This window comes from Podarcis vaucheri (assembly GCF_965113315.1).
Source record: "Podarcis vaucheri genome assembly, chromosome: 7".
In the NCBI taxonomy this organism is placed as follows: domain Eukaryota; kingdom Metazoa; phylum Chordata; class Lepidosauria; order Squamata; family Lacertidae; genus Podarcis; species Podarcis vaucheri.
Genome location: NC_138765.1, coordinates 83,212,261 through 83,223,591, shown reverse-complemented (window position 1 = coordinate 83,223,591; position 11,331 = coordinate 83,212,261). Strand labels below are relative to the sequence as shown.

At 46.2% G+C, this 11,331-nt stretch overlaps 1 protein-coding gene across 2 annotated transcripts; it reads right to left on the bottom strand.

The window, feature by feature from the left end:
* Positions 1-3,667: 3,667 nt before the first annotated feature.
* Positions 3,668-9,546, bottom strand: LOC309536698 (F-box only protein 44-like). Of its 2 annotated transcripts, XM_082230863.1 has the most exons (5): positions 9,259-9,546; positions 6,911-7,091; positions 5,698-5,793; positions 5,073-5,187; positions 3,668-4,165 (listed from the first exon to the last, which is right to left on the bottom strand). In XM_082230863.1, the coding sequence occupies exons 1-5, from the start codon at positions 9,488-9,490 to the stop codon at positions 3,701-3,703; spliced, it is 1,089 nt and encodes a 362-aa protein (XP_082086989.1). In that variant the 5' UTR covers positions 9,491-9,546; the 3' UTR covers positions 3,668-3,700. The 2 variants fall into 2 exon arrangements, with proteins under 2 accessions (XP_082086989.1, XP_082086990.1); XM_082230864.1 differs by lacking the exon at positions 5,073-5,187 and having other exon boundaries at positions 3,886-4,165; positions 9,259-9,545.
* Between the last annotated feature and the right edge of the window lie 1,785 nt (positions 9,547-11,331).

The window sequence follows — 11,331 nt, the reverse complement described above, 5'->3', positions numbered from 1 at the left end:
ACTTTGCTTCAGGATGAGAACAGAAATCGTGCTCCGGCGAATTAAGTGCTTAACCCGAGGTACCACTGTATTGATGTTGCGTCAAAGCAAGTGTTGCGTCCACACATTCAATTTTATTTTCTTATCTTATCGCTTTCCTCCTTGCAAAAAACAAACAAACACCCCGATCTTTTTGGGAAGCAGGTTTGTTGCGCAAGAGACCATTCAAATAATTTAGAATGGCACAAACAGTTGTCATATTTCGAAAAGGACGCTATGATGACTCTCATTTTAAATACCCCCTACTATATGTAGGCTATAAAGGTAAAGGGACCCCTGACCATTAGGTCCAGTCACGGCCGACTCTGGGGTTGCGACTCTCGCTTTTTTGGCCGAGGGAGCCAGCGTTCAGCTTCCGGGTCATGTGGCCAGCATGACTAAGCCGCTTCTGGCGAACCAGAGCAGGACACGGAAACGCCATTTACCTTCCTGCCGGAGTGGTACCTGTTTATCTACTTGCACTTTGACATGCTTTCGAACTGCTAGGCTTGCAGGAGCAGGGACCAAGCAATGGGAGCTCACTCCATCGCGGCGATTCGAATATTTTAAAATTCTTACAACAGTATCCACCCCTAACAATGAACTGCAACTTGAGGAACTTCAGTTCATGCATAGAACAGTGGTACCTTGGGTTACATACGCTTCAGGTTACACACGCTTCAGGTTACACACTCTGCTAACCCAGAAATAGTGCTTCAGGTTAAGAACTTTGCTTCAGGATGAGAACAGAAATCGTGCTCTGGTGGCGCGGCAGCAGCAGGAGACCCCATTAGCTAAAGTGGTGCTTCAGGTTAAGAAGAGTTTCAGGTTAAGAACGGACCTCCGGAAAGAGTTAAGTACTTAACCCGAGGTACCACTGTACTGAGGCTTCTGTCCCATATCTATCTCACACTTAACATCACAGTGCTGGCTACAATAGAAAAGGATGCTGGGGTTAGGCCAGCAGGAAGGATGGAGGGACAACAGGAAGAGAGGCGCTCGTGGACATTGCAAGGAGCAGACCAGAGGAGCGAGGGGCACTTTGCCCACAAGCTAAACAGATACAGGACACAGGCAGGAAAGTCAAGCAGGGTTTGGGTTGGAACATCCGGCGGCTATTTCAAATCACTGGAACCAGGATGTGTCTCAGCAAGCTCATGTGAACAGGGATGAGCTCATGGTGAGAAAGGACTATTGATTTCTGGTGTGCAGGTCCAACTTACATGAGGAGAAAGACGGCAAGTGAGGGAGCCAATGGGGGGCTGAATTTCAGGCACCCCCACACCCCCCAAATTCTGTCAGATCCAGCTTGGTTGGCTGGAAGTAGTAGAGCATGGATAGGCTAACTAAGGCCCAGGGGCCGGATCCGGCCCAATCGCCTTTTAAATCCAGCCCGCAGACGGTCTGGGAATCAGCGTGTTTTTACATGAGTTGAATGTGTCCTTTTATTTAAAAGGCATCTCTGGGTTGCTTGTGGGGCATAGGAATTTGTTCACCCCCCCCTATAGTCCGGCCCCCCACAAGGTCTGAGGGACAGTGGACCACCCCCTGCTGAAAAAGCTTGCTGACCCCTGCAGGAGAGCTTCTGCTCTGTTCATTGTTGCCTAGAAGAAGAAATTTTCACTTTTAGATAGATAAGCTGTCAGGATATGTGCACCACCCAAAAGTTTAGGATCTTCTACTGGAGTTGAACTGTCTATCTGTTGTGAATATGTGTTTATACCCATAACCTTACACCCACAATAACTTCACACCCCAGAGGATTACAGGTTAGTTTATTACTTGGGATAAAAGTGACAAGACTGCATGCAAGCTTTTTCCAAGCAGAAGGGTCACAATATAAGCGGGCAGCAAATCATACACCTTGATCCCAAGAGTAAAAAGGACACCTCCCTATTCTGAAAGCCTGTAAAGATGGCACAGCCTGAATGAATGACATTTGTAGCTGCCAATCTTTTTCTCCAAGGAGCTCACGGAGGCGTCTGTGATTCTCTCCCTCCTCCTTTTATCCTCACAACCACCTAGATCAGAAGTGACGATTTCCCTGTATGATTTTGGGCCAAGGTTACCTTATAGAGAAGGGAGGAGGAGTCTTTTGGGCGGGAGTGTGTCATGGCACCTTTACTCATTTGCCCCATTGTTTATTTCCTGCAAGTTCCGGTCTGTTTGTTATTTTGTTCACCTTGGGCTAGTTTCTAGCTAAATGAACATGACCTGCATAAAAAATGACTGATTGTTTATGTTGTTTGTTTCCTGATTCATAGCTTCACTTTTGCAGGAAGATTCATTCACTGTCTGTGCAGAACTCCATTCTTCCCAACAGGAGGCGATAGTTGAACTTTGCTGGCATGTGGGGTTAGCATGATATTAGCCATTAAGAGGCCGAGATCTTTGCTTATGCCTTCCAGGTCACGTTTAAGGTAAAGTCTGGTACCAGCGTGTTCTGAACCGTAGACCCAGAGGAGGGCTCGTGGGAGTGGCTGGGTGCAGGTATGACAAAGAAGGAGGCCAAAGACGCGAGAATGATCCATTCTAGTGCTTTATTAAGAAATGTATAGGCTTACAGGAAGCCAGGAAGCCAGATCTCCTGGCCTTTTCTTGCAGAGATGCAGGACAGACACTGTAGCAAGGAGATGGTCTGTCCACACCCAAGCAAAAGTGAATACATTCTGCATATGCAAAGCAGCATACATTTCATTGCCTAGGACATCCCATTGCTTCACCTGCCCAGATGAGGGCTTGGGTGGCCAATACCTAATCTTATAGATAGTTCCCCTTTGTGGACTCAGAGCCTAGCACCCCAAGCCCCAAGCTTGTATCAAAGCAAGCAAATATAAGCATATATGAGCTCGTTGCTACAACAGCTACCAATTAATTGTGGTGTTATCTTGACTACCAAGATGGCATTAGCAGAGTTTCCGGAACTATTCACCTTTGGTTCAACACATAGGGTTAAAATAGGGGGTCTCTTTTTAGATCTATGCCAGTGTCACTGATGCCATGATCTGCAGCATTAAACCATAAAAAAGAAGTTCAGATTGCCACCCATCGTTGCAATGCGCCCTATCCAATGGGGGTTGGGAAAGAGGACACCTTGCTATCCCAAAACTATCTCACTTAAAAAATAAAAAAGAGGTAGTCGGTTTTCACCAACCTCCTTGCCATCCCATCTCTTGCCTTGCTTTCACATTCAGACATGCTTCTAGATCGCAGATTTGTAGAAACAGAGCATCTGCATAAGATACAAGTTGAGAGAAGCAAAGAGAACGCAAAATCGAAGCTACAACTGGGTGCAAAATTTAGCGCAGATGAGAGAAAGGATGATGGTGCTAAGAAGGGGCGTGACGGCTTTTTACTTTTGTCAGGCGCTGCTGGTGGTTGCTCGTGAGTAACCAGGCAGGACTCCGACCTGTCTTTAGGTTAATGTTTAATAGGTTATTGTATTTTAGTGTTTTACTGGAAGCCACCCAGAGTGGCTGGGGAAATGGAGTCAGATGGGCGGGGTATAAATAATAAATTATTATTATTATTATTATTATTATTACAGATTTTATTGGAGCAAACTATTTGCAGTGCAGAACCACAAAGTTCACGTCCGTCTTAGTCAGTTGCAGATTCCAGGAGTGGCCCCTTCTGGTTTCTCCCCCAACATAAGAACTTAGACAACCCAAATCTCCCCTCCTTACATTTCACCCCTTTGTGCAGGCTGGGTGATAGAAACGGCTTCCTGGCTAGCCACACTTGGGCTCTCAGTAGCATCCTCAAGCCCTCCTCTTGCTCGGCTGCCCCCTTCGCCCTCTGCTCCACTGGAGGTGTTGCTTTCCCCACTGCTGGACAAGGCGCTGAGTCTGAGGCTCTCTGTATCCCCCTGCCTCCTACCCCTGTTCCGAGCTTTCCGTGAAAAACAACAACAACGCTTCATTGGGGGAATGTAATAGCCATCCACTACTGCCTTTGCTGGTGGGTGAAGTTTGATGCTGCTTTGCAACACCCTCATCCTATGCCAGGATGGCTCCCCGTCTTCACCTGGGCCTTGCTCTGGGAAGATGTACTTATGGAAGTTGGGATGACAACCTTCCATGTGCCTTTTGTGTTCAAAGAGGATATGACGGACACCTTGAGGGTAGTCGTAAAAAGTGCGTGAAACCTGGAGAGGAGAGAGAAAAGGAGGAGGCTGCTGGGTCTGGAGAAGGATGCAGAGAAGAAACTACCCCTTCCAGGATGCAACCTCTCCCCCCACAGCGGTGGCTGGAGGGGGCAGAAGGGGGGAAGCCAGCAGTAGGGGGAGCCAGAGTCAAAGAAGGACAGAGGCAGACTAGTTTTGTCCCCATTCTCCTCTTGCCTGATGTTAAACAAGAGGAAGCTCGCAGGTAGTCAACCAGGTGAGCTGCTTGTCAGTAAGACACTTTGAGGTTTTCTACAATCTAGCAGGGGTCCACTGTCCCTCAGACCTTGTGGGGGGCCAGACTATATTTTGTGGGGGGGGGGGGGAGAACAAATTACTATGCCCCATAAATAACCCAAAGATGCATTTTAAATAAAAGGACACATTCTACTCATGTAAAAACACGCTGATTCCCGGACTGTCGGCGGGCCAGAATGAGAAGGTGATTGGGCCAGATCCGGCCCCCAGGCCTTAGTTTGCCTACCCATGATCTAGTGGTATACAGTGGTACCTCGGGTTACAGATGCTTCGGGTTACGCATTTTCAGGTTACAGATGTGCAAAAACCTGCAAGTACCGGAACGGGTTACTTCCGGGTTTCGGCGCTCACGCATGCACAGAACCACTAAATCGTGGTTTGCGCATGTGGAGAAGCACCAAATCACGTCATGCGCTGACGCAGATGCGGTGCTGCGGGTTGTGAACACTGCAGGTTGCGAACACGGATCACGTTCGCAGCCCAAGATTCCACTGTATATCTTTTATGAAATATTTACACAAGAAGGCCCGCACGTCATAGCAGACGGAGGTTGGTGGGACCCCTTTCACCCCCATAGACAACCCTCCACAAATTTAACAAAGCTTGCATTTTCTACTCAGGCTCAGCTCACTGGAAACCACGTTGACACATGAGGTTTTTCATATTGATGTTCTTTAAGGACTTCAGAGTCTGCAGACAACAGCTTCACGGTGAGTGTGTAGCATGAATCATACCCACCTGAAAAGCTGTTTTTGGTGGGGGGGAGAAGGAAGAGAGAGAAATTATATGAGCCTGGGACAAATTGAGGTCCAACTGGGCACGTCAACCTCCACTGTTTCTTCCACTACAACATGGTGATTGAGAGAGATATTGGTAGTGCTTTTTTCCTAAAAAATGTTTAGGGGTACTCTCATTTTGACTAAATAAAATCACCATGTTATACTTCAAATGGGGAAAAATAAATACAGTAAATGGACAAAAGTACAAAGAAAGAGGATGTAAAATTCAGCTTCTTTGGGGGGAGCCAATGATCTACCAGTGATCTACCGCAGACGTCCAGTGATCTACCAGTAGATCACGATCTCCCTGTTGGACATGCCTGCTCTAGACAACTCCCCCTGGGGCTGAAGCCTAGGTCCAAGCAGACCTCCCCTGTGCCTCCACATCTATCCTTGGGATCTCACACATGCTGAGAACTTGGTTTGGGGTGTCCACCCTCCCTGAGCCCCAGCCGGGACAGGACACTTGGCACTCACCAGTCCTTCACCTCAATTGTGGGTCTGGCTTCATCCATCAGTTCGTCCCAGTAGCCCTCGTCCTTCAAGGTGATGAGCTGAGACTTGCTGCAGGGCCTGAGACATTAAAGAACACCATCACTACCCCCACATCACTATCATTATCCTGCAGCATTGGGGGATGCAAGTGGCTCTATGGTCTAAACCACTGAGCCTCTTGGGCTTGCCCATCAGAAGGTCGGTGGTTCGAATCCCCACGAAGGAGTGTGCTCCCATTGCTTTGTCCCAGCTCCTGCCAACCTAGGAGTTCAAAAGCACACCAGTGCAAGTAGGTAGATAGGTACCATTGCGGAGGGAAGGTAAATGGCATTTCCGTGCACTCTGGCTTCGGTCACGGTTTTTCGTTGCGCCAGAAGCAGTCTAGTCCTGCTGGCCACATGACCCAGAAAGCTGTGGACAAACGCCAGCTCCCTCAACCTGAAAGCCAGATGAGCGTTGCAACCCCATAGTTGCCTTTGACTGTACTTAACTGTCCAGGGGTCCTTGACCTTTACCTTTTACCCACAGCATTTGGACCACATGTCCTAAAAGACTCAGCAACTGGCTATTGTAGGCAACCTCCAGCTCCCTGGAAAGAAAGTTTGCCCCCTCCTATGCAGAGGCAAGGAATGATGGTCTGCTAGCAACCTTTTTAAGGGAAAGCCACTGGGGGACTGGCCCTCATCACTCCCCACAACACACACTTCTTTTGTCCATACAAAAAAAAGAGAATAGCTCATTTGATAGGATTTGGTGATGCAAATTGCTCCACCTTTTTGTGACCATTACCGTATTTTTTGCTCTATAAGACTCACTTTTTCCCTCCTAAAAAGTAAGGGGAAATGTGTGTGCATCTTATGGAGTGAATGCAGGCTGTGCAGCTATCCCAGAAGCCAAAACAGCAAGAGGGATTGCTGCTTTCACTGCACAGCGATCCCTCTTGCTGTTCTGGCTTCTGAGATTCAGAATATTTTTTTTCTTGTTTTCCTCCTCCAAAAACTAGGTGCGTCTTGTGGTCTAGTGCGTCTTATAGAGCGAAAAATACGGTACATTTTAATGGGTTATATTTATTGGGGGGGGGGCTCTACTTATGCAGAATAGAGTGTGAAACACAAGAACTCGCACCAGGGCAAATGAAAACTCCCTTTCCTCATCTTTAAGTGGATTTGAGTTTGGACAATGATAGGTTCCTCACCCGTTACGTGCAGCAAAGCATTTGTAGAGCTGAACAGGAGCATCTTCATCATTCTCCCCAAAATTGCTCATTTTATAAGGGCTGAGCATCTCACCAACGCTTTTTGAGTCTTCTATGGACAGTTCCTCAGTTTCCCAGTGGCCCTTGGCAGGTGTCTGGATTTCCCAGGAGTCCAGGCCATCTGACGCAGCGTGTGTGACGGGGAGACAGAAAATGAAGGGAGAGGCTTTGAGTGCATGGAAGCAGCCCATGGGTTAGAAAGAAAACAAGAATGACTTAGGCCACTTTCAGACTGTCCCTGTTTCCAAGAGGGACTCAATCGCATAATGGCAAGTTCAGGGTCTCTGATTTAGGCTGGTTTGGCGATGGTGTGCAAGCAACCCGCATCACAACAAAATCAGACTTCTTGACACAATGCCATAAAACCTCCTCACAAATGAATTTCCTCGATAAATGGCCAGTATCCTTAAATGTGGGGCAAACAATCAGGAAGAAGGGGCAAAAAACAGGCAGTCTGGAAATGACCATAGTTCAATTATCACCCTTAGTTTGTGTGATTAAGTAGTAGACACCCAGAAGTTAACTGACATTATTATATTGGGTCCATTAATTCCAACAGATCTACTCTGAGGAGCAGGTGTAGGGAAACTTTGGCCCTCCAGATATTGCTAATTCTTTCTTGATTGCTGGGGTAGATGAGAGTTGTAGTTCAGCAACCTCTAGGTTCTCACACCTGGAAAAACAAGGTTTTTGGCTATTTAGAATATGTAATTATATATACCGTATTTTTCGCTCTGTAAGATGCACCAGACCACAAGATGCACCTAGTTTTTGGAGGAGGAAAACAAGAAAAAAAATATTCTGAATCTCAGAAGCCAGAACAGCAAGAGGGATCGCTGCGCAGTGAAAGCAGCAATCCCTCTTGCTGCTCTGGCTTCTGGGATAGCTGCACAGTCTGCATTTACTCCATAAGACGCACATACATTTCCCCTTACTTTTTAGGAGGGAAAAAGTGAGTCTTATAGAGCAAAAAATACGGTATGTAATCTCTGCCACTTCTGCTTCTTCTGCCTCCTAGCAGGCCTGCTGGAGGTCTGTCTGTCCCAGATTATTTGTATTCACTATGACTCATCGCCATACTTTGGATTGTCCTGAATACCACCATATGGTAAAGGTAAAGGGACCCCTGACCATTAGGTCCAGTCGTGGACGACTCTGGGTTTGTGACATACAGCTTCCGTGTCATGTGGCCAGCATGACTAAGCCGCTTCTGGCGAACCAGAGCAGCACACGGAAACGCCGTTTACCTTCCCACCGGACAGGTACCTATTTATCTACTTGTACTTTTAATGTGCTTTCGAACTGCTAGGTTGGCAGGAGCAACGGGAGCTCACCCCTTAATAATAATAATAATAATAATAATAATAATAATAATAGATTTTATTTATATCCCGCCCTCCCCAGCCGAAGCCGGGCTCAGGGCGGCTAACAACAATAAAATAGTATAACATCAATAGTACAATATCATGGGGATTCGAACCGCCAACCTTCTGATCTTCAAGCCCTAGGCTCTGTGGTTTAACCCACAGCGCCACCTACATCCCGTTCACCATATGGTAGCCAAGCCCAAAGCCCACAGTCCTGTTGGGATGCATTTTGGCTTGCCTGCTGATGAAACTGAGTGTGTGATGACTGGTAATATTGTCATTTATCTGTTTCAGACCCCTACGGAGTAGCAGTTGCCAGGACATTGTCTGTATAGTTCCATCCTCATTTCAGACATTGTGGTAGGTTGCAATGTTTAGCTGGTGATATTGTCAGGTTTAGCTGCTGATAACATTGCAATGTTTAGCTGGTGAGTTATCCCGATGTTGAAAACCAGCTCAAATATTATGAAAAAAATATCATCAGGTGAACTTCAAACCAGTCTTGGATGATATATTGCCCAGCCCTAGTGTAGACATTACTGTGCTAGATGAACCAATATTGGGACTCAGTGTACAGCAGCTTCCTATGTTCCTAAAAGCTTTATTACCGTATTTTTTGCTCTATAAGACTCACTTTTTCCCTCCTAAAAAGTAAGGGGAAATGTGTGTGCGTCTTATGAAGCAAATGCAGGCTGCGCAGCTATCCCAGAAGCCAGAACAGCAAAAGGGTTTGCTGCTTTCACTGCGCAGCGATCCCTCTTGCTGTTCTGGCTTCTGAGATTCAGAATTTTTTTTTTTCTTGTTTTCCTCCTCCAAAAACTAGGTGCATCTTGTGGTCTGGTGCATCTTATAGAGCGAAAAATACGGTATTCAGATTTCTGTCCAGGAGCGTTTTATTCTACCAGATAAATGGGGACATACCTTGGCCGTCAGGATTCTTGATTAAGTTCTTCTTTAGGCGGGAGAAAATGTAGAAAGCCAATGGCTTTGGAGAAGAGTCATGGTCCCTTTTCCGGAACTTGCGCTTCCACAGGACCGGCAGATCTACCAAGTCCCGCCACTGAGAGCAGACCAGCTGGCAATTGCAAATGAGGTCTCTTGCTGGAACCAGAGACAAGATATCCAACAGAAGGTTTTCGGGCAAATTTTCCATCCCAAGACTTTCCCTGGCTCAGGAGAGTTAGCATCTGTGACAAATGACCAAGGATACTCAAGGGCTGCTCACCATCCTGCTATAAGGAAGATGGAAGTCTGGCAGACTCCACACACACGCCCATCTCCCATGGATTTGCCTTGCAATTTAGGGCGTCACAAGACCAGGAGAACGCAAGCACAGAGGAAATAGAATGGCAATAAAATCTGCAATGAAAATACTGGCTTGTAGTTTAAAGGTGAATTTTGGACATAATGGAGATGTAAAAGATCTGGATGATCATAAAAGATGCAGGAGGAAATGATTTAACAATAGGACCCACAAAAGGGAGGAGGGAAGTCCCGGAGATTCTATGGAATTTTGTTTTCATTTTGTATGTTGGATATGTGATTGTAAAACTTTGATCTGAAAAACCAAATAATATTTTTTTTAAAGGAAAATCTGGCTTGAAAGAAGGGGCGGGAAAATATCTCCTGGCTTTGGGATCAATATCGCAAAGGGTTCGACACTGCCAGCCTCTTTATGGGACTGGATAACAGCCCCCGATTAACCGGTATTTACAACATCGAGGCATCAAGCAACAGTCATAGAAAAGTAAGTTATGTAAAACTAAGCCGATGCGCGCACGCGCACGCACACACACAAACACATTTTGAGAACCAGTGTGGTGGAATGGTAAGTGTTGAATCAGGGCTGAATCTAGACACATCAGAGAAGTGTTTCAGTTAAACACATTGTAAACTTCGTATGAAAAATCGGGTTGGCAAAAGCGGAACTCCACAGCACCATCTGGTGTCACAGTGTTATAATGCATAAACAATGCATATACTGTAAAGTGCTTTTTCTTTGCCGATGTAGCTGAGTCCCAAGGTTCAAATCCCCGCACAGCCACGAAGCTCACTGTGTGTGACAAGTTTTTGTTGGCCAGAGTCAGTCCATTTTTTGAATTATGCTTAGTTAGGAGGCACAGTTGAAAAGAATGGGCACAGCAGATCCTATGGGCAAACCTTTGGGTATGGCCAATACTGGTCCTACACAGAGTAGACCCATTGAAATCCCTGACCATGATTGACATAGACCTATTAATGCCTAAGATTTGTAGAACTGTAGAGTTAGAAGGTTCATCTAGCCCAACCCCCGGCTATGCAATGGGTCTACGTCGAGAAAAACCTAGTTGTATCCAACCATGTCAATTTCGGTTTCTTTCGGGTTCTAATTTTTTCAAGTTCTCCACATTTTCAGATCAGGATGTGTGTGTGTGTGTGTGTGTGTGTGTGTGTGTGTCTGTCTTCATGAAAATTCATCCACACACAGGATCCAGACACAAAAGTTGTTGGGCTTTTTTTTTTTGCTGTTGTTGTTGCAAAATCTCAAGAATAAATGAAGGAGTCTCTTCTCATATTCTTCTGCTGAAAATGAGTGAATTGGTGGTCTGATCTATAGCCCAGCCATACCCAGATGTATGCAACTCTGCATATGCTCAGAATCCCATCCTCCTCAGATACTTGCCATTTGATTTCCCTTTGGATGACTAGAGTCATCATCCTTATGGGCAAGAAGGGATACCTTCCAGTGTTGGGCATAAATTAAACAGAAAAGAAAAGGATGAAAAGGATCTAGGGGTCTTAGTAGACCCCTGCTTAACATGAGTCAAAAGGCCACACAGCAGCAAATACAGTGGTGCCTCGCAAGACGAAAAGAATCCGTTCTGTGATTCTCTTCGTCTAGCGGTTTTTTGGTCTTGCGAAGCAAGCCCATTGAAGGATTAGCGGATTAGCGCTATTAGCGGCTTTTAGCGGCTTATCTGCTGATCGGATCAGCTGATAAGCGGTTTAGCGGCT

Bases quoted from the DNA above. Each gene is read 5' to 3' on its own strand.
- LOC309536698 (XM_082230863.1), bottom strand. From the start codon at position 9,490: ATGGAAAATTTGCCCGAAAACCTTCTGTTGGATATCTTGTCTCTGGTT. The intron at 7,092-9,258 runs GTATGTCCCCAT...ACGCTGCGTCAG, and splicing joins CAAGAATCCTGACGGCCAAG to ATGGCCTGGACTCCTGGGAA. The intron at 5,188-5,697 runs GTGAGTGCCAAG...CACCAAAAACAG, and splicing joins ACAATTGAGGTGAAGGACTG to CTTTTCAGGTGGGTATGATT.